General features: G+C 37.5%; 1 protein-coding gene across 1 annotated transcript in view; it reads right to left on the minus strand.

Annotated features, from left to right (window-relative positions):
* Window positions 1-7783: 7783 nt before the first annotated feature.
* The window catches only part of LOC129748458 (membrane-associated progesterone receptor component 1-like), a 28833-nt gene continuing 8957 nt past the window's right edge, over window positions 7784-27659 (minus strand). The window contains exons 3-4 of the mRNA XM_055743103.1: window positions 11051-11203; window positions 7784-10981 (exon numbers count right to left, since the gene is read on the minus strand). Of these exons, the coding sequence (XP_055599078.1) occupies window positions 10698-10981; window positions 11051-11203 (437 nt within the window). The 3' untranslated portion in view covers window positions 7784-10697. The remainder of the gene's footprint in view (window positions 10982-11050; window positions 11204-27659) is intronic.

Consider the following 27659-nt stretch of genomic DNA (forward strand, 5'->3'; position numbering starts at 1 on the left):
ACATCCCTCGTTTTTCAGGGTCGGTCTTAGCGATTTGTGTAATTTATTGTTTTAACCTCTGCGAAAAATGTGTGTTTATAGTGTAGAACTTATCATCCCTCTTCTCCTCAAGTGACAAAATAAGTCGATTGGTTGAAGATAGTCGAAGTCAAAAGTTGGTGGTGTGCTCAAAGTGTGTTGCGGAATCCACAACAATTAGATTTGCGGAGCAGATTTGTGTGTTAAATATCTTCCTCTCTTTCTTCCAATCCGAATTGAATAGTCTTTACGTTTTAAGAGATTTATCTGTAAAAAGTTACAATTTAAAAGAACATAAAAAAACATTAAAACGACTCACCAGCTGAATCAGGTTAAGGCAAGTAGTAAGCTCATGAAATTTGGCATCGTCGGTGAAATCAGGCGAAACTTAGCAATAAGATGATTATCGATGCTCCCGTTTTGAAACATGCGAACATTAACGGCTGAAAATGTACCATATTGAATTAGTAGATCGAATAAATCGAATAAAAATAAATCGGTAAGGTGTTGTTCTTTATTATGCGTTTTCCGAAAGACCAAGAAACGATTGAAAACAATTGATTTGATTACAAAATAATAAAGATTATCCCTCAACTCTTGTCTTTGTACATCGAGAAGACCAATAGTCCAAAACCAAGATGACTGCCATTTGGAATATGTGTGGAGCAAACGTTAGAAAGTCATGGTATGGAATTTTTAAGAGGAAAAATAAACATTAAAATTCGTTGAAACAACATTCTTGATGCAACATTCTCTATCAGATACTCAGGTTTGCTTCTTGATGTGCACCATCTTAGTGGAAAAAAATGTCCTAAGCCATAGCTTAAAAAAAAGTTTTTGACTCGTAAACCATGGCCAAGCATAAAATATCTAGGTTGTGGCTCCAGACACTGTAGACTACAGAGAGATAATAGAAAGTTCCGATGTTGAATTGGAATTCCACAATAGTATCAGGTATCAGAAAAGGGGTAGGCTTAATAGCGGCACGTAAGGACACCGGGGTAAGTGGGAGCGGTTTATCGTATAGCTCACTTTTGAAAAATATCATTAAAAAAACCAGCAGTTCCTCCCTTTGATTTCTCAGAAAATTTTAGCTTTGCTTAGCTTGATTGACTACTCACATCCACCTTTAATCATTGAGTCCGAAATGCTTCTTCAACATTTTTCTTTCGTATGAATATACTGTAGTATCGTACTACTGATGACAACCCCGTGAATAGCACCTCAGAGTACAACCCTGTAAATAACCACATCCATACACATATACGTGGTTGAACGCAAGGAACAACGAGTGAAGACACCTAGCCATCGGGGAGTCAGTCGTGTTCGGTACGAGCCACCAGAAGGACGCTGCTAGACACTACATATACCAATGCTAATTGGGGTTATTTTTTCAATGTTTTTTTTTTTCATTATTTGGAAAATATCGTTATGAAAATAAATACATTTCGAACTCCACGATCGTAGGCGTGGCTCAGTAGAACGAGTTCCACATCGCGAATGGTTGCTACTCTGTGATTGACTGAGGCCATCAGTTTTTTTCAGAGGTCAAATGAATGGAGCCTGGGATTGGCATCACATTCACAATGCTCAAACCTGATGCTCTCTCTTTTAACATTAATATCGGCGCCGGCCACGTCCTAGTAGTCAATGGATAGATTGGAAAATAGAGAAAAGGATGAAAGATCAATCTTGTGCTCTAGGACCGAGGTCACCTCTGCATCCTAGCAAAATAATTTTGGTTTGGAGGTTTGGGTTAAAGGATGTGATCGGGAGACACTTTTGTATAGTGTAATAAAAACTATCAAACCTATTCTTCTAAACTCCTACTAGTGCCTGATGAAATTAGTTTATGACTTTTTCCCTAATAATATTTCCAAGCTCATGATGCTTAAAGTAAAAAGCATCACTACTAAAACTTAATTTAAAAAAAAATCTGCCTTCATTTTGAAAACATTCAAAAAAGATTTTTTTTCTCATTTCAAACAAATAAAATGTATTGGATAAACAAGTTGAATACGTGTTTGACGAATTTTGAAATCTATCGCAAACCAATCACAAGTGTTACTATACTATACTGTTTTGATTGAAAAATTATAAAAACTTGAAAACTTGTGTAAAATTTATTGATTTCGTTTCGTATTTACTGTCTCCAAAGTAAGTTTCTAAAAAATTTTTTAATGTTTCAATTTGGGTAAAATTACACAGAAAATGATATAATCTTGGGAGAAAACCTTAAAACAAACCTTAAACTCTTTTGTTTGGAATATTTAAAAAAAATTAAAACTAATATAGGATTAAAATAGAAAAAAGAAAGCAAAGTGTTTCTTTTAAACAACGTTACCCAGTAAACGAGGTAATCCATCCGGCTCATTAAGACCGTAGCAAAGTAATTTATTCATAGTTTCTTAAAAATAAAACACAAATTTAAGTGAGTTTTTCTTCTAAATATGATATTTTTAAAAAAAATTCTCTAATTTCCCTGATACATATAAAAAAGAATGACTGTGATTGTGATACTCATTAACAATATATTTTGAATTCAATTTTTTTTAACAAATTGAATAAACGACAAGAATATGAAAAGATCATCAATCAAATCTCAAGATGATGAAATATCTTAATTTTATCAAAATTACGAAACTATTATGCAAATTTTAATGTGACACAAATATTCATGAATATTTTTCAAATTGAAAACATTGTTTTATTCAAACTAAATTTGCAACATATTAAAGGTAGAGAATAACAAAAATACTTAGCTTAGATATCTCCCAGAGACCAACGCACATGAATGGATCACTCTGAACGTTTCTTCCCCGCTTAGTGTGAACGGCCGACAACAATCAAGAAGTTTGGAGATCACCATCTTGATCACACTCCGGTTATCCGGAGATTTCTTGATAGTAATTCGAATTTATAATCTGTTTCTGTTCACATTTTGGCTGTTTTTTGGCACAAATTAAATTTTCGAATTTATGGTTCGTGAGTCTTGAAAATTTTCCAGCCGGAAAAAGCACAACCGTCATCAACGGCCATTGCCTACTTCTCCTCCCTTTGATTTCTCAGAAAATTTTCTCAACAAACTTCTATGGCATCGTTTATGATTATTATGGGTAACTTAAGAATGTTGCTAAACTCTCGAAAAGATTGAGTTGAAAATATAAAATTACTCCAGAACAAATAAGTTCTTTTCAAAACTATTCATCATACATACGCTGAATAGGAACAACCAATTTCCACCGAATGAGAAAAAGAAAATTGAATTTTCGTGTCAACATCAAGTTTGTGTGAAGCCTTCCTAACTTTCCTCAGGTAGGGTTAGAAACCAAAGATATAATTTTTTTTTAAGTCACCTTTCTTGAATTTGAACTACCGTTTTTTGCTAACTTGTTATTCTAAATACGAGGTTTGTTTCAATCTATTTAGGATTTGTCGTCCAAAACCAGCTAGTTCACGAGAAAATTTCAATCGAAAATAATTCATATTAACTCGAACATCATGGTAGTTGAAAATAGAAAGTAAACGAAGAGTCGCTTTAAACATCCGAAAACATGTCGAAAACGTGTTTTTTACATTGAGCAGGCATGTACCGGGTCAGCCAAAGCAGCCGCCCGCTTACGATATGCGGAGCTGGAAAAGGCAGTTAAACGAGCTTGTAGACGAGACAAGAGAGCCTGGACAAACTCCCTAGCCGAAGAGGGAGAAAGAGCCGCCGCCAATGGAGATATCCGATTACTTTATGACATCTCTCGTCGCCTCAGTGGTGCAAGGACTAATGCAAGAATGCCGCTAAAAGACCGAGCAGGTCAGTTATTGACCGATCAAACAGATCAGCTCAAACGATGGACTGAGCACTTTGAACAACTCTTCCGAGTCACGAATAGCGATGGCCAACAGAACCCGCAGCTCGAAGCGCCAACAGTAAGCCGCATAAATGGCGTCAACTCGGAAGTGCCCTCGCTGGCTGAAATAGAAGCGGCAATCAAAAACATGAAATCCAACAAAGCACCTGGGATCGATTGCATCCCTGCTGAAATTCTGAAAGCCGACCCTGCCCTATCAGCACAAATGTTGCACCGTCTTTTCGCTGACATCTGGGATACTGCAACATTTCCAGCCGACTGGATGCAGGGTATCCCGAAGAAAGAAGACCTGACAGAGTGCGGTAACTGGCGAGGCATAACGTTGATCTGTACAACCCTCAAAGTACTCTACAAAGTAATCCTGAACAGGATCCAGGAGAAAATCGGCGCTACACTCCGACGGAAACAAGATGGATTCCGATCCGGACGGTCATGTGTGGACCACATCACAACGCTACGAATCATATACTGGAACAAATCAACGAATTCCAGGCCTCTCTTCTGCTGGTGTTCGTTGATTTCGAAAAAGCATTCGACCGACTTAACCATGAAAACATCTGGGCGGCTCTTAGGCGACGAGGGGTCCCAGAGAAACTAGTCCATCTCATCGAAGCACAATACGAGGCATTTTCGTGCAAGGTCTTGCACGGCGGTGTCTTGTCCGAACCAATCCCGGTAACTGCTGGAGTGAGACAAGGATGTATTTTATCACCGCTACTATTTCTAATTGTAATGGATGAGATTCTGACTGGATCGATTGACTGTAGACCAAACCGAGGATTGCCGTGGAATCCTTCAACAATGGAGCAACTGAACGTCCTTGACCTGGCTGACGATATTGTTTTGCTCGCCCAAACACAACCGGACATGCAGAGCAAACTCGGCGACCTCACCGAAAGTTCCAAGGCAGCAGGTCTCAAAGTTAATGTCGGAAAGACCAAGTCGATGGAGATCAACACAGGAAATCCCTCCAGTTTCATGGTAGCTGGGCAACAAGTTGAGAAAGTGGAGTGCTTCCAGTATCTTGGTAGCCAGATAACGCCTGATGGTGGTACCAGGAAAGACATCGAAACCCGGATCAGAAAGGCCCGTTTCTCATTTGCGAGTCTCCGAAACATCTGGCGGTCACGCCAGATCTCTCTACGAACGAAAATCCGAATCTTCAACTCAAACGTCAAATCCGTATTGCTGTACGGGTGCGAAACTTGGTGCACATATGCCGTAATGATGCGAAAACTGCAAGTATTTGTAAACCGCTGCTTGCGGAATATCATCCGCGCTTGGTGGCCTGGCAACTGGATCTCAAATGAGGAACTACATCGCCGGTGTCATCAAAGGCCGCTAAAAATCGAGATTCGGGAACGTAAGTGGAGATGGATTGGGTACACGCTGCGAAAAGATGAAAACGAGATTTGCAGAGAGGCTCTAGATTGGAATCCAGAAGGTCATCGAAGAAGAAGCAGACCCAGAAACTCGTGGCGGCGAAGCCTAGCCGCTGAAATCCGAACTATGGACGAGAATCTTGACTGGGACGCTGGCCCCGGATCGTCAACAGTGGAGGTCTTTTACCACGGCCCAATGCACCGGAGGATCGGCGCGGGATCATTAAGTAAGTAAGTACGGTATATGGTTGGTTTTCGAAATTCGACTTGCCCATTTTCGCTGCTACCCTAGTTAGCACCCATCAGGAGGAAAAAGGTCTTTTTTTCTTACAGCTCAACTGACACAGAACTAATACACTTTCTTCGACACATTGCTGGTATTCCATTTCAAAATCTCTGTTTTTTTCTATCACTACAAACAAGCGCTACCATTTTTTAAACGCATGATTTTAAAAAAAAAATTCGTATCCGAAATAACATGCTCAACTGAATATCTTTCGATTGACATGAAAACCAAAATAGCGAATATTTACAGCAAGGCTTGCTGTGAACTGTTTGAATTGCTCTCACGCTGAGGCATGTGAATAAAAGCATAAAGTGCATGAAGCCTATTCCACACTAGGCGACTTGAACTGCAATTTTGGTTTGTTTAAAGAAACGTGTATGTGTGTGTGTTTACATTCACAAAGGTCTCCCGCACATCGTCTTTTTTTTATTAGTTGATCACCAAGGTGGTAAATCCTTTTTACGGATTGCATTCCAAGGCACGGCGAGCGACCGAGTCCTCCCAGTATGCTACTCTGAGTCCATGGGTGCAATTGGACGACTCATGATACTAAGTACCCCTACGCCATAAAGTCCACCTGGGGCCTCTGGCCATAATTTCCATCCGGACCTGTAACGAAGGCTTTACCCGAGATGAGAGACCAAGTCCGCGCGTAAGCGCTCATCGGCAACTCTAGTTCGAGTCAAACTCCAGCATATATACCCTTTCTCTTGTTACGATTCAAGACTAAGGACCTCTCCTCTAACGACTCAAGGTCCGGCCTTAACTCGCAACTCGAGACCAGAGTGGTTCCCACGACTATCGTGCGCTCCGCCTCTGTTCGAGACCACTGCAAGAGACCAGTTACCTCTCCTCTAACGACTCGAGATCTTGGCTCCGCCTGGCTTGGCTCGAGGCGAATTCATCCTACACCGACTCAGGTGACTCACCCGCCAACGACGTGAAGTCTACCCGAGACTATTTCGCGGCGTAAATACTCTTCCCCCTACGAGTTCGGCTGCGTCTTATCCCCGCAGCTTCCCTCGTAGGGAGCGCGTTTTACTCAGATACTCCGCGGCGGTGGAGGTATCCTACACAACGTTCGCGACTAACAGCTTGGCATACGCAGAAGGTAGAGTCTTATCTTTGTATGCTTTACTGCTAGGATCGGACGCACACTACTCGAATGCCCCTCGCCGAAAGGGCATTCTACTCCGACCGTGGTCCGGTAGTCTTCCTCCTCCCCCCTTTTTGGCTGGCAACCCTAGGACTTTTGCCGTTGGTGTGCCGAATCGAGTGCAGCTTATCCTAGACTCGCGCCTGTCACAGCACACGTACGGGTCTTAAACGCTTACGACTCAGATGAATCCCGATGGTGATGTCATCCTACCCGACTCGAGTGTCTCATCCGACGGCGACGTGAGACCACTCTACCCGAGAATACTCCGCGACGTGAATACTCTTCCCCCTACGAGTTCGACTGCGGAGAAGATATAGTCTTATCCCCACAGCCTCCGTCGCAGAGGGCGCGTTCGACTCGGATACTCCACGACGGTAACGTTGGAGATATCCTACACACAGAAGCTCGGCTTATCTTTGTATGCTTACTGCCAGGGTCGGACGCACACTACTCAGGTGCTCCCACACATCGACTAGCTAGACCGAAATGTAAACCTACACATGCCTCAGCAACCAAAATCGAAATTCAAATCGCCAAGGGTGGACAAGGCTTGATATCCTTCTTTCCACGAACTATTTTCTACCTAATGTAATCATTCCGAAATAATAGTGAAAATCAAACGTCGTTGGAGGCGAACATTCGTCCATATAGACACTGCAAAATCATCCAACACCTGTGTGAATTTGTATATGCCACTGTATTTTTTTTCCATTTGTAGAGGTTTAGTTCACTCTCTGGAGCCACCTTTATTTGGACGTTCATTATGTCGTGTCTGAGCTTTTCCGTTAACGAGAGAGTCGATCTTAGATCTTTGCGAATGACCCGATTTCGAATGTCAGATAGAAAGAATAGGTTAGGCTCTAGAGAGTAAAGATTATTGTATTGAAAATTAGACGGTCAGTTCAATCTTCTGTGTTTGAAAATTGCAGATTCATAATACTAACCTTCATCGAGGACGGTCAGTTCAATCTTCTGTGTTTAAAAATTGCAGATTTGTAATACTAACTTTCATCGAGGACTGCATATCTAGAAAAGGGCGTTCGGATTGCTTCAGCACCAGGAAAAAAAATACTAAACTGTTTTCCTGTTTACTTTTATACAATTATATTCCCATCGTCCACCTGGCTAAACGCAGGCCTTTTTTCGCGCACGTGGCACGTGTAAAACATTTTTACCAACCTAATTAACTTGTTCTTTTTTTTTCTTCTTTTGCTCAAACTGAAAACAAAAACTTGTCCCGCCGATAAAGTGTTGTTTGTTGGGATTGATTTGCATGTTTTTGTGAGTAGTCTACTAATCCACTTAACGCAGCTAACACTCAGAACAAGAGGCAAGAAAAAGCTCGAAGATGCTTGTGTTTGTGTATGGGTCGGTGTTGTTTGTGCCCGTGCCTTGTGAATGCTAACGACTTCTTGCTTGTGAGGGACACATAAAAAGCTATTTTTCCTTTAACTTGTTTTTGAATTTGTTTTCAATTCGATTCGTTTAATAATGTAAAAAACATTTATTTTAGCCAGGCCGTTGTTGGTAATTTCATATAATCAATATAAAAAGCAATGTCGTTAACTTAGTATGTTCCTTAAAACTTAAGAGCTCTTACCTAGAGATAGACTGCCAACTGTAACACCTACCTTTTTTTCGTTCCTAATTTTGAAATTTGCTTTTGTTTTTTCAATCTTGTACAATTTCCAACTAAAAATTGGAAAGGTTTTTTTTTTTTTTTATCAAACGTAGGTTTTTTTTAAATAAACGACAATCTACAAGAGCCAAAAAAACGTCCAGCTTCCACCGTTTTTTTTTTTATTTTCAATTTTGTGGTTTTACTTACTAGCTAACTAATCCTTGGGACCGCAACAACATTGATTGATAATGGAAATATATAGGTTTGAATGTGTTTTTGTGTTTCAGTATGTTTTTACGAAATAAAAAAAAAGCTATTTTCTTTGCAGCTTTTAGTAGCTTTCCCACTCATTGAAGTGTTTTTTTTTTGTTTATGCTCAAACGAAATCTTACGGCCGGAAGCAGCAAACAACAATGGATCGCGGCAACAGCCATTTTTGATCAGCTTCCTTTTTCTCTGTTTGGCCATTATCCTGTTTTTTGAATGTATGAAGTTGTTAGTTTTTTTCAGAAATATTTTAAAACAAGAGGTTTTACTAGTTTTTTTAGATTTTTCTTCAGTTTTTTTCTTATGTTAGTTTTGTGTAAATAGTCATCTGATGTTGTTGGTTTACTTTTGTTTTTCTCATAACTCTGGGTCCAAACGGCAGAGATAATCTTAGATGTTGTTCTGACGATTGACCGCTAGTAGTTTGATAGATATTTTTTACATTGAGCAGCAGCAAATAAAATATTTATAAATCAGATAAATAGTACGCTACCAGAATAATAAAAGTACAAAAATATCCTTCAAACTGTCAATCATTTTCCAGAAAAGTTCCCTAAAGTCTCGGCCTGTTGTTTCATTCTTATCATTTTGTATTGAAATGATCTTATTTTTGTAAGTTCTGATTTAGAATTATAAGACCCATAGATCCGGGACTGTAAATATGTTATGAATATTCCAGCAGACATTGTGTGATCTACGAACATTTAGATAGGGTTTTCTAGAGTTGGTTGCACCTTTTTTTCGTGTGAGTTGGATTCCAAAATTTACTTGAAAGATTGACTGAAAATGAAAGGTCTTACTGATTAATCTTTCCATATTTTTGTTTCTCAATCCAAAACATGATTTTTCGATCTGTCATTCGTAGGTTCGTTTTCCAGTATTTTTGAAAAATTGATCTTTGAATTCTAAATTCAAACTTGAAAGATTGAGTTGTTAGTTCAAAGATCTGAATGATGAAAAAAGTCAAAATGTTCATGATTTTTCTGAATCCTTTATGTGGTCTTTAATTTCTGTTAAAGATTTGGATTCTCACTCTGCAACCAAATGTTAATATCAACTTATTCGATCTCATCTTAAAAAGTGCATCTAGAATTTAGCTTCAACATTTTTTGGTCAATATCTTTCTGAGCATTTTAGAAGAACATCGCTTCTTTAAATTTGGCGGAACATTCTTGAAATCTAGGTCAAATAACCAGTGATCGGTCTTATTGGTTCAAAGTAAGCAATTTATTTTCCTTTTAAGACAACTTTTGAATAGTCAATAATCCATATTGTATAAGTTCAAAGGTTACTCTATTTGTTTGCGCATGCATTGGACATGTAAAGACTTCTCAGGCATTGAATTAAGTGATCTAGATCGATGACTCATAAGTTAAATAAATTTGAGATAGGCTACTTTTCGTTACATAATAACAATTTTGCCTCACAAAAGATAAAAAAAAAATCGACAAAACCAACACATAAAAGCGAAGAATTCTACAAAAGTTTTGTCAGCTTTGATCTGTTTTATACACAATTCATAGGAATTTATTAGCCTAAATAGCACATATATGAGCCAGCCCTACTAAAGTTTAATTGACATTCCACCAGTAATGACGACGAAATTCATTAAATTTTTACATATATCATGCTATACAAATCTTTAACGCGACATAAAAACGAAATTTGACACCGAATCCAACCTACACACATATGTACCGGAAAACAAAACCCCACAGACCTGTCTCCTTATGCACAACGCATTCCACCCCGGAGGAAATCTTACTCTAGAGAGAGTAAAAAAACCAGAAAAAAATTCATCTAAACGTTAAAAGCCAAACATATCGCAAATGCTGTGCTGATCAAATAACAACTGCCGGTTGTTTCCCCTGGCGGCGTACTCATCATCATCATCGTCATTATCCCGATGCCCTAACTGTTGTTCCGAATCCCTGCTGCTGCTTCTTCTCCTCCGGCTTCCGTTACCCTGATCATTGCTGCTGTTGTTGCCTATCCTGGTGTTGCTGCTACTCTTATTGTTGTTATCATATTGGTTACATCCGACGACGAAGTTAGTGCTGCTACAGTTATTGTTGTTGTTGTTGTTGCGATTGTGGCGTCACTCTGCGTGATCCCCGCCGCCCACTGTTTTCACTTCCTCCACCTTGGACGGTTGTTCGGCCTTTTTCGCCGCAGCAGCTTCCGCAGGTTCCGGTTTACTGCTGCTGTCACTTGTCGTTTTGGCGGTATTACTGGTTGTATTACTTGCTGCAGCCGCAACAGGTGCTTTTGCCGTTTTATCCCCGGTTGGGGTCGATTCATTGGTAGTTTCGTCATCCTCGTCCGAGTAGTTTGTCGGTTGCTCACCGGGTTTGAGCAGACGACCGACCAGAATGTATTTTTCTAAAATGAAATAAAAAATTCTTTAATACCAAGAAGATCATAAAACAACATACGAATGTGGTTGGTTACCTTTGAACTGCATCTCCCATTCCAGAACGGATTCCATCTCCATCGGGGTCAGATCGCTCAGATCGTCGTACTCGACTTGATCGTTGCTGGTCACGCTGAATGTCGCCAGACCTCGGGAGGCATCTCGGCCGCCGAAGGCTGCGTAGGGACCACCTATTAATAAAAAAAAAACGTGTTTAATATTTTTATCTTGAAAAAAGTTTAATCTATAAGTACAGTAGATAGTTTATCATAGTCAGACTCATTCAAACAAGTTTAATTTTTAAGCTCTCATTACACATACAGTTGTAGAAAATTTCACTTGTCATGATTACATGACGTCCCGCTTATCGAAAAAGCTGATGCCATTGAAACCAATATTTGTCGTACTGCCTCGATATCAGAATCAATTCCATCTTATGTAATCCTGATAAGATAATTAGATTTTCCTTTTTTGGGAACCGCAGGAATCAACAACAACAACTTAGACATTTTGAATAAACTGTTATCTTGACGTTTCGGTTAAAAAAAACAGGAAAAAGTTCTCGAAATTTGTGCGATGCAATTTGTGTCAATACAACACCTATTTGTTCCCCACGACTCTTAAACACGAGTTCGCGCGCCTCATCCGGCCTGGCCAGCCCGAGTCAAATCAAGCCAAACCAATCCAGCCAGTGTAGGTAGGTAAGTAGCAAACAAGCAAGGTGTGCTCCAATCAAAAGGTTAATGGTCGTCGAAGGGGTTCTCCGGGTGAACGAATCTGAATGTTAAGTATCTGAGACGCCGCTTCATGCCAGGCCGCTGCGCCGCCGGTGTGCAGCACGCAACGATTCACTTGACCCCATTCTCCCCCGATTGGCTGCTAATAGATATCGTAGATGTGTATGCGGCCGAGTTTGTTTCTTCCAATGCTGATGAGTTCCATGGCAAGGTAGCTGATAAAGGAACCGTTTTGGACAACACGTGCTTTGATTGCTTTCGAAATTTGCATGAACAAATTTGGAGACTTAGATTTTATATTTTCATTATACAAGTATGAAAGGCACAACTTTCATAGAAATTTCGTAGGGGATAGTGGGGTAACGTGGGACACTCTAAATATCTCAGCTGTGTGTTGAGATAAAAATCTCAATCCAACTGTCATCGTCGTCGCTTTGCGTAAGCATTTTTCTATATGTTATTGACTTATGTACGCATCATATGCTTCTTTTATTTAAGGGGGGAGTAGGGTCTAACACTTTAAAAAAATCCTTTTTTTTTTATTTTCTTATTGTAAATCATTTCAAGAATGTTGTGTCAAGTTTTCAAGTCAATTGAAGCAAAACTGTAGAAATTATAGGCCTTTATCTCCTCCTATCTAATACTGCAAGAAAGCAAGAGCAGAAACTTCAAACGCGTTTTTCTCGAAAGCACGTTTTTAAAGTCCGTGGACATCGTCATTTGAAAACTACTTATCCGATTCTTTTCAAATTTGGAACATATTTTCTACATATGAAATAACAGACCATAAAAATCATAAAAATTGTTTAAGATAAATAAAAACGTTGGGGCCAGAAAAACATCTATTAAAAATATTTTGCTCTGATTTTTTGACTTCAGATGATTCTGTGCTGAGATACAGTGTCCACCGCAAATCCTGTTTTCTAAAAGGCATCCTCGAAAGTGCTCCGTCACCGGCTCATTTTTTCAGTATTTTTCTACGAAAAAATTACTGAATGTTCTTTTAACAATGCTTTGTATAATGCAAAAAATTTGAACACATTTATTTGAACGGTAGCTCTAGAAAAAAATCGTTAAAATGGTGTTTTTTTTACCCGTTAGACCCTACCCCCTCTTAACTAGCCTAGAAAAATGTATTTACATAATTAAACTAGCACCCGCAAATTGCATTCGTGGGAGACCTAAAGTAGATAACAAATATATGCTCATACGCTTATGATCTTAGTTTTGTCATGTTCTTGCACGTGGAAAAGGAATTTTTGATGAAACATAAATAAGTCACACAAGTGCAACCAATTTGCAAATCATAGCTTGTGGGGAGTCGTGGGCCACATTTTGTGGGGTATCTTGGGCTACCTATATTTGAGTGTTTTTATACACATTCAGAACTTAAAATACATTTTTCCTATCTGCAAAGTTTTTTCATGCCAAATAAAGAGTTATGAAAATTATTTTGTCCATTTTTTCCAATACGATAAAGACGAACATAAATCCTGAAAAAAAATTGAAAATTGCCAAAACATTCACGTGTCAGGAATTAGGAACTATTCGAGCATACACAACTCTTTTTTACATTTCCTCATCAGAAATTGCTTTAAAATAACTTATGAAATTTCAGTTTCGGGTCAACTCATAAACTTTGCACGTTATCAAGTCAATTTGGATTTGGTGGTCTACGTTTCCCCACAGTAGAGATGTACCGAATAGTGGTATTCGGCGAACGGCCGAATACCGAATATTGACCTTTTCAACTATTCGGCCAAACGAATATTCGGCCGAATATTCGGTCGAATATTCGGTCGAATATTCTATTGAATTTTTGATGTTAGAAACTTAAGCAATCATTTCAATGCTTTCTATTTCTTCCATATTAATGCCCCTCATGTTTTTAGTAGATTATTTCCAACCAGATGATATCAACGGATAATGTATTACAAGCTAGTTTTTAAGTAGGGGTCTTTTTTTAAATTTGTTTTTTAAAATGTCACCAATAACTGAAAAAAACATCAGATGACTTGTCGCTTCTAGGGTGTTCATCACCAAAGAATGCGTTCCTGTGAAATCTGGGATGAAATGTGTCGAAACAGGTGCCAAGCTATTTGAAATTGCTTCTCTAATATTGAATTAGATGAAGGTCGAATTTGAGCAAGATCAGGTATCAGGTATCAGAATGGGGGTAGGCTTAATAGCGGCACGTTATCCAAACATACGGGAAAATTGTGCCTAGCCTTTTTTTATCCAAGATTTCATCATTTACCTGAGAAACCTGAAAAACCTATAAAAGGAAGAAATAAATTCAATCTATTTAAGATGGCATAAAGCCTTTCCACTAGGGATTATTAGCATTAAAGCTCTTTTCTACATTCGGTAAGGAATGATAGAATGTTTTTTAAGTTTAATTTCTTAAACTCAGATTCGCTTATAGCGTAAGATCCCAGAGTACGAAAACGTAGTCTGGCAAATGAGACACAGTTACATATAACATGGAAGGGATCTTCCACATCTGATTCACAACTACCACATACTGGAGATTCAGCACGCTGAATGTTGTGCATGTGATAGTTGAGTTTACAATGACCGGAGAGTGCTCTGATCAAGATGCTGCAATGAGATTTATTTAAAGTTAATAAGTAACTCGATATGATTGGAGATGGTTTTTCTAAAAATAATTTAGTTTGACGACAAGTGTCCAACTCTTCCCAGTATCGTTCATGCTGGTTAGAGGACCAAGTTTGAATTTGGTTTCTGAACCAACATGGTGATATTGGGACAGCCGGCTCTGGTCCGTAAAATTCTTTTTCCGACCCAGCTCTAGCGAGTTCGTCGGCGCATTCGTTTCCAAAAATTCCCTTATGTCCGGGTACCCATAGAAGGTTTAATCCATTGCCTTCAGCAAGTTCTTCGATTGCTTTCCGGCATGCGATTACCAGTTTTGATCTAGAACTGGAAGCACTGAGTGATTTGATAGCTGCTTGGCTATCTGAACAGAAATAAATTGTTTTGAACATAATCTTCTTTTGAAGTGCAATTTGCACTCCATACATAATAGCATATAGCTCAGCCTGAAAGACTGTACAATATTTTCCTAGAGGTTGAGCATATCCTATGTTCAACTCGTGACAGTAAATTCCTGCACCTGCACGGCCGTTTGATAATGAACCGTCAGTATAGAATACAATATGAGAGGACATTTGGTCCTCTACGAAACCTGATAACCATTCTTGAGGAGAAGGAAATTTGACTTTAAACCCCATGTAGGGAAAACTACTCGAGAGTGTTAAATCGTTTGGCGCTAAATTAAACTTGTTTAATCTAACTAATTCAGGCCACACATTTGTATGACTCGATGATCTTTCGATATTTCCTGACAGCCAGAGACCAACTGCCTGTAGACGAAAAGCACATGAGAAGGCTTCCTGTTTTAGGAACAAGTGTAGAGGTTTGATAGAAAACAGAGCCTCTAGTGCTGCAGTAGGAGTTGTAGTGAACGATCCGGACATCCCTAAGAGACACATTCTTTGAAGGTGATTTAGTTTAGTCCGAACTGTTGCAACTTCTCCTTTCTGCCACCACACTAGACACCCATAGGCCAGAATTGGTCTTACTATTGTGGAGTAAATCCAGTGAATATGTTTGGGTTTGAGTCCCCAGTTTTTTCCGATTGCACGTCGGCATTGTCCGAAGGCCATGCATGCTTTTTTGATTCTGAATTCGATGTGATCAGACCAGTTTAATTTGGAGTCAAGAATGACACCCAAATATTTAACTTGATCAGACACGGTGATTTCGGAACCATAAAACATCAGAGGGCGCACCCCGCGGGTGATACGTTTTTTAGTAAATAATACAATATTAGTTTTTAGAGGATTAACTGACAGTTCTACATGAGAACACCATCGTTCAACAGAGCGCAGAGCTTGTTGCATTATATCAAATAATGTGCTTATGCACAAACCTCTTACCAGAGATAATCATCTGCAAATCCATAGGTTGGTATTGCACGGTCATTGAATTTTCTCAACAAGCCGTCTGCAACTAGGTTCCACAAAAGAGGTGATAGTACACCTCCCTGTGGGCAACCACGTGTGCTAACTTTTGTTATTGAAGCCTGTCTTAAAGACGAATGAAGATTCCTGTTACTTAGCATTGCGCTAATCCAGTTAGTTATAACACTAGGCACTCCATGAAGTAGTGCCGCATCCATTATTGATGTAAACGAGACAATATCAAATGCTCCTTCTATGTCTAGAAATGCTCCTAGACATGATTCTTTCTGTAAAAAACTATTTTCAATATTAAGTACTACGTTGTGCAGAAGAGTTAATGTTGATTTTCCTGTTTGGTATGCATGTTGTGTCGCATTAAGCGGATGTTGGACAAGGCATTCTTGCCTGATATGACGATCAATTAAACGTTCAAGTGCTTTTAATAGAAATGAACTTAGACTAATAGGACGAAAGCTTTTGGCTTCGTCGTATGATGATCGTCCCCCTTTAGGGATGAATTTCACGGCTATCTGCCGCCAAAGTTTAGGAATATATCCATGAGCAAAACTGCTTATCATTATTTTTCTTAATATGTGTTTGAAATGATCGAAACCTTTTTGAAGCAAAACTGGAAATAAACCGTCACTTCCAGGAGATTTGTATTGAGCAAAACCATCGATTGCCCATTTGATCGATTCTGTAGTAACTATTTTCCGAGCAAAATGCAAGGAATCTAGACTTCCAGAAAAGAACTCAGGCTCTATCGATGAATCTTGATCAACACATCCTGGAAAGTGAGTATTGAATAGACAACTTAATGTTTCTTCGTCGTTTGATGTATAATCACCACTAGGGGTTTTAAGGTATGAAACCTGATAATCTTTTGATTTGGCTAAGACTTTATTTAACCTACTTGCTTCGTGCAAGCTTGAAATGTTTGTGCAGTAGCTCTGCCAACTTGAGCGTTCGGCAGCTCTTGTTGCTTTCCGGTAAGCTCTACGAGCCAACTTGAAAGCATCAAAACCTTCCGTGCGCCTTCGGTTCCAAGAGCGTCTGCAGTTTTTTCGTAATTTACTGAGATTTGAGTTCCACCATGGTGTACTGTTTTTGTTGAATTTCAACGTTCGTAAGGTACACGCTTCTTCATAAGAATTCAAAATAATTTCGGTGGTTTTTGCAACCACTTCATCCAACTCAAGAGGAGTAGTAATTTCAGGTGTATATCCATGAAATTTAGTAGCAAGATGCTCCAAATATAGGTCCCAATTAGTTGTTCTTGGGTTTCTGAATGTAATTGTTTCTAAAAACTCACCTGAGTGTTCAAAATAGATAAACCTGTGGTCAGAAATCGATTCTTCGTTAGGCACATGCCAATTTGAAATTTCCTGAGAAATTGTTCTAGAACAAAGTGTGATGTCAATCACCTCTTCTCTGTCACACCTAACAAAAGTTGGTTTATTTCCTACATTTAGAATTTCTAAATCAGTGCTGCTTAAATATTCCATTAAATTTAAGCCTCTCAGATTAATATCTGAGCTACCCCATACAAAATGATGAGCATTGGCATCACAGCCTATTAAAAGAGGTATATTTTGTGATTCACAGAATGAAATGACATTTTTTAAATCATCCGTAGGGGATGATTGTTCATATGGTGAGTATGCTGAACAGTAGACGTATTTTCTATCAGGCAGCGAAACCTGAACGACACAAATATCTCTTGTTGTTAGATTGGGTATAAGTGTTGCATTTAAAGAATTGTTTATCAATATACATGCACGAGGCATTATTCGGGCATTAGTCATTCCAATTACACTGAACACAGTAAAGTTTGGTTTGAGCAAATTCCCTAAGTAAAAAGTTCCATTTCGGAAATAGGGTTCTTGGACCAAGGCGATTGATGCAGTTCCATTAAGGATTAAACGACATAAGTTCAGTGTAGCGGTTCTTTTGTGCTGCAGATTTATCTGTGCAACCTTAATAGAAAGCATTTCTATCAAAGAATTCCACACATATTTCCATCACACACAAGAACCTCTGCACCTTCATATCGACGCATGAAGCGGGGTATCCCATACAGGATGAAAATTTTAAAATCGTGTGTATAATCTGAATCCCACGAGTTGCCAGGAAAAATACGGCCTTTTGCACCAGTGCCTGGCTATAGTGCAGACCTTAACAACGTTCTGCTTAAGATAGGATTATTATACACCCTCCTACCCCCACTTTGGGGCCCGCAGGCACAGAACCACCTTGAAGCGGGTGTTTACAAAATTTAGGAGAATACAACTCGTGCATGCGCATTAATAGCAATAAGCACAATTGGTGAATCCTCCCTGAAGAAACTTGGCTTGAAACCAAGCCAAGGTTCCCCCCTCCCAATGTGATAGTCGCATTTGAAGAATGACTAACGCATATGGGAAGTACTGGATAAGTCGCCTTTTACGACGTGGACCAGTATCCCAGTGGTAGTATTCTATAAGCCGACACCACACAGCATGACTTGTCGCTTCTAGGGTGTTCATCACCAAAGAATGCGTTCCTGTGAAATCTGGGATGAAATGTGTCGAAACAGGTGCCAAGCTATTTGAAATTGCTTCTCTAATATTGAATTAGATGAAGGTCGAATTTGAGCAAGATACAGTTGCGTTCAAAAAAGAATGAAATCGCGTGAAGCTGCGCACCCACTTCCAAATTTGACAAGCTGCCATTTCTCTCTCGGTTGATATTTTTTCATGAAAATTTCACACAATCTAGTTCAACTATCCAACTAACACTCCACAAAATTTGAAGTCTTTTCAATGACGGAAAACAAAGATACAGCTATTCCCGTAAAAAAGGGAAATTTGGAGTTGCTTCACTAAATTTGCTGTATCTTTGACAATTTTCATTGAAAAACCTTGAAATTTGGTCCAAAGATGTAAAAATGTTTGATCTAATACCAAGCCAAGTTTCGTCAAAATCGATGAACGTGGTCAAAAATGGTGCCGGGTTGAAAATGAGGTTCATTATCGTTCAGCAGACGATTTCATACTTTTTTGAATTTCTATTTCTAAACAAAGCAAGAATAAAGTTCCTATCAATTTACAACATTCTTTGTGGTAAATTTTGGTTTTGTGAAAGAAAATACCAAGAATACATGGATTACGATGTTTTCCATATAAACATCCGTCCAAAAAAGAATGAAATCGTCTGCTGGGCGATAATGAACCTCATTTTCAACCCGGCACCATTTTTGATCACGTTCATCGATTTTGACGAAACTTGGCCTGGTATTAGATCAAACATTTTTACATCTTTGGACCAAATTTCAAGATTTTTCAATGAAAATTGTCAAAGATACAGCAAATTTAGTTAAGCAACTCCAAATTTCCCTTTTTTACGGGAATAGCTGTATCTTTGTTTTCCGTCAATGTTAAGACTTCAAATTTTGTGGAGTGTTAGTTGGATAGTTGAACTAGATTGTGTGAAATTTTCATGAAAAAATATCAACCGAGAGAGAAATGGCATCTTGTCACAGTTAGAAGTGGGTGCGCAGCTTCACGCGATTTCATTCTTTTTTGAACGCAACTGTATGTTCAAAATAGTTGTCTTGATCTTTAACCTTAACCAAACCATACTTTCAACCACACGTATCTACACGGTCAGGCATTCAGGACGATTTAAATAAAAAAAAAATGGCAAAATTCATGTATATTTCGAAATTTTTAAAAAGTCTTTATTGTACACAAAATTTAAAAATTTTTAAAGAGGAATTTGAATTTTTTAATTAATTTAGCAAATAATCTGAATAAACTCAAGCAAAACTCGGGAAGTTTTGAAAAACACTGGACATTTCGGCCAGATTTGCCTTATCTGGATTCTTTTTTGGTTTTAGGTCAAGCTTGAATATATCCAGAAAATCTGGAATAAACTATAATCAAATCATAAAGTGATACTGTTCAGCTTTCTCCTGTACGATCTACAGTGAAAGATACGCGGATACACCTTGGTGTTTTTCTGAAACTAAGTTTTTAATGATTGTGTAGCTTTTACAACCTTACATTTGAATATTTTATAAATTATCCAAAATTATTTGAAAAATTTATAAGTCTGTAGTGGATATTCGGCCTATTCGGCCTATTCGGCCGAATATTTAGCTCGACTATTCGGTAGGCCGAATATTCGGCTTAACGGTTTTTCGGCGCTATTCGGCGCCGAATATTCGGCCGACCGAATATTCGGTACATCTCTACCCCACAGTTTTTCAAAATATAAAAAAAAATACTTTTTTTAAAACAGTCCGAGCTCGGGAAATTAATGTATTTAAAAATAAAAAATAAATGCCTAATAATACCTTAAGAGTGTAGAAAACCTTTCCATTCGTTTTTTCTTTTTATCTTTTATAATCAAGAATTTATGAAGCAAAAAAAAAATGGCCCATGATACCCCACTCTCCCCTACCAAATTCGAAAATATAAGCTTTGTTTGTAGAAAATAATTTGGGATAACACCTTCAAAAACATTAAAAACAAATTTCGGTCATATCGCAAGTAGCAATTTCAAGTTTAAATTTCAAACTGAAAAAGGTTTTGAAAACAAATGTGAGCTGAGCAAACGACGGTGTTTTACAAAAGATTTATAAGGTCTTCCTTATTTCAAACCAATTTTCAGAAAGAACCTAATAGAAACGGTCTTCAAAAAAAAAAAATTTAAAAAAATCATAATCTAACCTCTAAAAACCCTTATAAAAAAAAAGAAACTTTGAAAAAAACATTGAAAGTTTTATTAATTAAAACCTAATACAAGTCAAATTTCACCTCCAGAAGAAAGTCAAATTAAGAGTAAATCTGTCTGCTAATTATTTATTTAAAAATTTCAACCTCAGCAGAAATTTCTTTACTTTTCAATGTGAGAAATTAATGAGAGAAATCGATTTTAAGGTTTTCAATGTGAGAAATCAATTTCTTAAGGTTTTCGAAGCTTAGAATAAAGGGAAATTGGGTGATTAAGTGGCATATGAAACAGAACAGTTGAGCTCTAATATTGTTGTTTTTATTATAATTTCCAACTCCAAACTCCAAGGAAGGAAGCAAATCGAACGAAGGTTCAATGATTTTTTTCCGAATATTGGATTCTTAGGGGAAAAAACAAATCTTTGATTGATTAACTTTCCCGTTTTATCGGTTTTATGGAACCTCGATGTAATTTTTTATAAATTTTATTTGTGTTATGTCACTCTGGCCAAGTAAAATTGTTCTGTAAAAGTAATTTATCTAAAAAAGCTAGTTTCATTATTGATTTCTATTAAGCAAAAAGAATTTTTATGTAAAAAAAGAATATTCGCTAAAAAATTCAAATCAACATTTAAATAAATGAAAAAAGATCAAGATTTAGTGATGAACCTATTCAATTTCGGCTGGTTTAATCACCTGAAATTTAAAAAAAAAATGTTTATGAAAGTACATGAATTCGTTTTGTTTATCCTTTTTCAGTTTAGTTTTTGTCAAACATTTGTCGTTATAAAAAATTACGTAAAGCTTGAAAACTATTATTACCTAAATTTTATTTTCATGCGGCCCGCCGGAAAATTTCAAATTAAAAGTGGTCCATTGCTTCAAAAGGTTGCTCACCCCTGAGCTAGAGATTTCGTCCAATCAAAGATTGAACTTGAAAAAAGTGTAACACTTTGTTTTGCGAACAACTATTTAATGCATGGATGGGAATTGATGAAAAAAATTCAGTAAAACTACCTAGTAATGTATCGTTGGTAATGTGCAAAATGTTATGACAATCTGTCAAGCGGGTTTTGTGATAGCGTCTAGTGAAGAAGTCCTCGATCAAACTTTTTTTGGACACGATCGGAGAAAATCCTGAAAACTCTTATTGTGAGACCCCAAATTAGCGTAAAATCAACTATTCGATCGAAATTTATGTGTCAAAATCATTTTGGGAAACCTCAATTTTAAAAAAAGCGAAGGTTATTGATTCCACGAAGGCCAGGAATGTGATGAGTTTAATCAAGCGGAAACCGAAACTTTTAATTGGAAAAGTTTAAAAGAAAGTCACTTTTTCCGTCTGGTTCGTCTAATAACAAAAAAACAGACCAAACTCCATGGCTAAAAGTTTAAAAAGCAGTTCACCGGTAAAATAAACAATGTGCGGTGGTTAAATCGTGCGCAGAATAGTTGTACAGCAAGCGGAGTGAAATTTCGAAAAAAAGCCAGACCTCCAGCCAGATTTTTTTTTTGTTCAAAGGTTTCGCCTGAATTTTTCAAGGAGAAAAAGTATAGATTTTTGATAGAGTAGGTTGCAAAATTTGAATGTCGATTGGAGCTCACTCTATGTTAAAAATGTGCTGAAATGTGCATTGTGCCAGAGATGGCATTATTAATTTATGATTACTGGTATAAATACTCGAGCTCTTTAGCAAAATAATACATTACAAGCATTGAAAGTGTAAGGTCAATCGGCGTTAGGAATCGTAAGTAAAAAACGTAAATAAGAATAAATTTAAAAAAAAATTAGATCATGGTGGAGTCTAAAAACTTTCTTTTTATTATAATTCTAATCTAAATGTGGTCTTGGGGTGAAATGTTTGTTATAATTCCAGGTTCAAGAAAACAATCCTCAAAAGAAATCGGTTGGTAAAGAACGAAGCTTTCGATGGAAAACTGATTTTTCTTGTTCTTCCAGAACAAAATGTCTTCCCCTAGTCTGATTTGGCTCGAATTTCATATGGAACCTTGTGTTAAGCCTAGAATCAGCTTTAGCTTGCAGCGCGTATATAATTTTCAAAAGTTGGTTGATTCGGGCCACTATATTGCACAAAATATTGAAAACAGCTTTTAACATGATCAATCATGTCTGGAAGGATTTCTTGGCATAGAATAATAGGAAGAACACTACTTCATTATGTAGTGCATATGCCCTTATTTCTCCTGTGTGATTGATTCTTGACGTAATTTCTATCAAAATCTATCTGGTGAAAATTTATTCTAATTCGGGGTTAAATTTAAATTCAAGTCACTTTGAACTACACTGCCGGCCAAAAGTTTGAGATCACCCACTAAAAAACAAGCATTTTGATCGTTCATATCTCAGCCGTCTTAAAACACATTGTAAATCTTCGAATCTCATCTAAAAGATAATGAGCAATAGCTATTTTGGAGGTATTTTGTCCAGAAATAATGTTTTAGTTTTGTACCTTAAACTTAACCTAAAGTTAGAACATTTTCAAAAAATCGCACTCGATATTCAAAGCCGATCATCTCGGGATAGGGTGGACCAAACTTCAAAATTTGAGTTGCATTAGGATCCTTATTTTTTACTTCTCAAAACACAATAAAAAAAATTGTGCAAAAATATAAGAATGTACTTTTAATTAATAAAATAGACACTTAAGTTATCGTCTAAAAGTTTGGGATCACCCCTCAGTATGGTGTATCGGCAAAAAGTTTAGGATTATTCTTTTGAAAACATGCAAATTTATCTCATTCATATCTTTCTCACCTAACATCGTATTGCAGATCTGAAGAGTTCATTTGGAAGCTTAGGAACAATTCCTATTTTTTTATAAATTCATTCAAAATTAAATATTTTAAAATGAAAACCATAAAAAATTCACCTGAAATTAAATGTTTTTCTGAAAGTTCTCACTTATGATTCTGAAATGTTTATGGTTATAACTTTAAAATATAATTTTTGAATGAATTTATGAAAAAATAACAATTTCTAAGCTTCCAAATGAACCCTTCAGATCTTTAATACAATGTTAGATGAGAAAGATATGAATGAGATAAATTTGCATGTTTTTAAAAGAATGATCCCAAACTTTTGGACGATAACTTAAGTGTCTAATTTATTAATCGAAAGTACATTCTTAAATTTTTGCACAAATTTTTTATTGTGTTTTTAGAAGTAAAGAATAAGGATCCTATCCCGAGATGATCGGCTTTGAATATTGAGTGCGATTTTTTGAAAATGTTCTAGCTTTAGGTTAAGTTTAAGGTAAAAAACAAAAACATTATTTCTGGGCATATTACCTTCAAAATAGCTATCGTTCATTATCTTTCAGATGAGATCAGAAGATTTGCGATATGTCTTAAGACGGCTGAGATATGAACGATCAAAATTTGCATGTTTTTAGCGGGTGATCCCAAACTTTTGGCCGGCAGTGTAACTGTACAATGGTCTCAGTCCAAAATTGGACTGGTATCCTGAAAAGGTCATGTTGTAAAAATGACCTAGGACAACTAATATGATTCCTATCTTCGTTCTGTAGAATTATTTTTAGTTCTAGTTCTGAAATAACAGCTTATTAACATCTCAACGTACCTACATACATATGTTTATGGACTTCGAAACCTGACATCATCGTTTCGAGTAACAAAATACACCAACTACTACTACGACCCAGCGGAATCGGTGATGTGTGTTCCGCGAGTAGCTGTAGATAGGTACTGTTTTACTCAACGATCATTCATGTTCTCGGAAGAATCTGGCGCTTGTCGAACGCACGATTCATAGCGTGTGCACGCGAATTTCGCTCGGAGCTTATTTCGTATCATGATGCTGCGCGGTTGATTAATATTTACGGCGGCCACGGTGACGCAACTTTTTGTTTACAACTGTCAAACTGACCAATCCGAGTAAAACACGTTAACGTTGTCAAAAGAACCGTTCTGCTTACAGGTGATCTTAGGAATACCAGATTGATTTTTTTCCATCTCTTAGCACCTTTTGAAGCAGTAAATCTGAGTCATATATAAAATGAGTCATAGAAATGTAAATTATATGTTTTCAACCCGATCGAAGTTATCATTAAGTAACAGATACCTCCATCATAGATCGAAGAAATTCAATTTAAAAAAGTAAACTACCTTGTTTCGAGAATTTTGTGTGAGACTTTTTTATTGACATATTTTCTAATTTTATTTCTCAAAAAAAAATATCTTTCCAAAATAAACTATAAATAATTCGACTCATAGATGATGAATGTTATCTCTAATTGTGGACTTGGATCATTGTTGGGATTTTGAAAATTTCAAGATTTCTGGAATTCTAAAAATAAATCGTGAAAAAAAGTTTAAACAAACTAAGTCCACCGATCCCAAATCTGCATCTTGTCAATTGGGGTTGAGCTGCCTTGCCCTTGTCACTATGATTCAGCCAAATTGTTTCCGCACAAGCCCTTCTTGAATCAAGAATGTTTACTATCACGGGCTGCAACCAGCCCATAGGTATACTTTATCGTTTATTTATTAAGCAATCAATTCCAGACGGCTTTTCGACTTGCTTGCGGTTTACTTTGGCGATTTTTAACGCAGCAAAAATCCAAGACATATTGTTGTTGTGTTGCCCCACCACAACACAACACACCTGCGAAATGTGAAGCGATTCGTATCGCACACCTCAAGTGCTAAAAGGCAGGCAGGTTGCGTTACGAGGCAGTTGTTGATACCTCCTAAAAACCTATAGCTAGTTAGCTAGGCATTTGGATATTACCCGCCAAGTAGCTACGTACAATAAATACTACACGCGAGCTAGTCGTTTAACACACAACAGCCGATCGTTAAATGAACATGTTTAGTGATGTTGGAGTGCAATCTGCATTATAGTAGAACAAACTGGATGGCTATCATCATTCGTCTCGTCGTACACACCGACAATAATAAGGCTGGTTTATTTTTTTCGCTCTCTCAATTTTGTCTGTCTAATGCGTAGTAGGTCTTTTTTTAACCTGTCAATGTAGCATCTTCCAGAGAGAAAAAAAATTAAACATAAAAAAGTGGTTTACATAAAAATGAATTCGCTGAAAAAAAATGACGGCTAACATAATAGAATCAACGCTTTGAAATCATGAATAAACTTTTTCTGAGACGACGAGTTATTTCGGTTTCTGTGAAAAAATAGGAGAAATTGGTTTATTTCTTCCCGTTTTGTAATAAAAAAAATTTAACCGAATGCAAATAATTATTATTACCAAAGACAGACGTCTAAACTATTCGATCTTAAATAAAATAATTTAAAAAAAAATGAAACATTAAATACTAAAAAATGAAAGATACCAATAAATAGGCATTGGGGGGCCTGGAGCAATTTTTCTAGGAGGTCCTCTCCTATGAAGCGATGTTTTTTCATATACCACCTCATAGAATACATGTAACGGATATGTTTTGGATCAGGTACATATTTTGAAGCGCCTGGCAATTGTTGTCAATATTTCTCTCATAAGTGAAGTTAAATATGAAAAGGTTAAACAAATATAGTTAAAGCCCTTCCCTATGATTCTTACCATATCAAACACTCTAAAGGGTGATACGGTCAAAATTTGGTCAATATCAACTTGACGTGTTTCTTTCAATTTTGCATTTAAAAAACCTGAACACCCCTCATTTTGAAGGTGCGTGTGTGTAGAATCTTGCTCCTATTTTGATTTTGGAATTCACTCTTCAGTTGTCAAAATGCCGTCCAAGGAAGAAGAGCAGCGTATCAAAATTTTGCTCGCGCATCGCGGAAATCCGAGCTACTTGCGCGCAAAGCTGGCAAAATTGCTAAAAGTTGCCAAATGAACTGTTAAAAATGTAATTAAATTGTTTGGGGGACGTTTGTCGACAGCCAGGTAGTCTGGATCGGGGGGAAATCGAAAACCGGGAGCCACTGAGACGACAAAGAGAGTTGCCGGTAGTTTCAAGCGAAACCCTAACCTCTCTCTCCGAGATGCCGCAAATAAAGCTGGGTGTATCGTCGACAACCATGCATCGAGCCAAAAAACGAGCCGGAGTATCGACTTACAAGAAGGTAGTGACTCCAAATCGCGATGATAAACAAAATACGACGACCAAAGCGCGATTCCGGAAGCTGTACACGGCGATGCTGACGAAGTTTGACTGCGTGGTAATGGACGACGAAACCTACGTCAAAGCCGACTACAAGCAGCTTCCGGGACAGGAGTTTTATACGGCAAAAGGAAGAGGAACGGTACCAGTATTTTCAAGCACATTTGGCAAGCCATCTGTACCTGTGGCTTGAAAAGCAGCATTTTCATAGCTTCCGAGACTGTCAACCAAGAAATTTACGTGAAAGAGTGTTTGAATAAACGTCTGCTGCCTTTCCTGAAGAAACACGATTGTTCCGTACTGTTTTGGCCGGATTTGGCATCTTGCCATTACGGTAAAAAGGCCATGGAGTGGTACGCCGCCAACAACGTGCAGGTGGTTCCCAAGGACAAGAACCCTCCCAACACGCCAGAGCTCCGCCCAATTGAGAAATACTGGGGTATTGAATGTACAACCGCCAAAATTCCTGCTCATCTCAACTTCCGATTCAATTTCAAATCATACCAACAACACTTTTTGCCGTCTGATCCATCAAGCTCCATCGGAAAGTACAACATTCTGATTATCGGTCCAAAAAATTCACTTTTAGTGACCTTGATGCAGTTCTATTTTTTTCTATTTATTTATTTTTTTTTTTTTTTTGATTTAGTGATCTTAGAATTTCCAAGGCGTTCACACGGTAGGACTATGTACCTATTTCTTAACCAAAATCATCCAGCACACCTTAATAAATCCCGGATGTTCGAAAATGGGCATAAATTTGGTTAAATTGCAAGACAGTGCTGCCATCTATGACTTGAAACTAGAGAAATAGTGTTTGACTATTTTAAAAACATTAGTATTTTTGAATTTCAACCTGTGCTTTGGTTTCAAATTCAGCCTCAAATCTATGTTTCATCATTTTGCATCATACTTATGAATGTTAATGAAGAAATCAAGCAGTTTGATAAAGTATTAAAGCTCAAATATCAAATTCCTTAATGCTAGAGGAGCATCTCTTAAAACCCCCTTTTGATACCTTTGAAAACAATTGGAATTATGGAAAACTCCTTAAAATGCAGTTATCTATTCAAATAATTCGTAGAAGCATTATTGTTCACTTTA

The sequence above is a fragment of the Uranotaenia lowii genome, chromosome 1, assembly GCF_029784155.1.
Source record: "Uranotaenia lowii strain MFRU-FL chromosome 1, ASM2978415v1, whole genome shotgun sequence".
NCBI lineage: Eukaryota > Metazoa > Arthropoda > Insecta > Diptera > Culicidae > Uranotaenia > Uranotaenia lowii.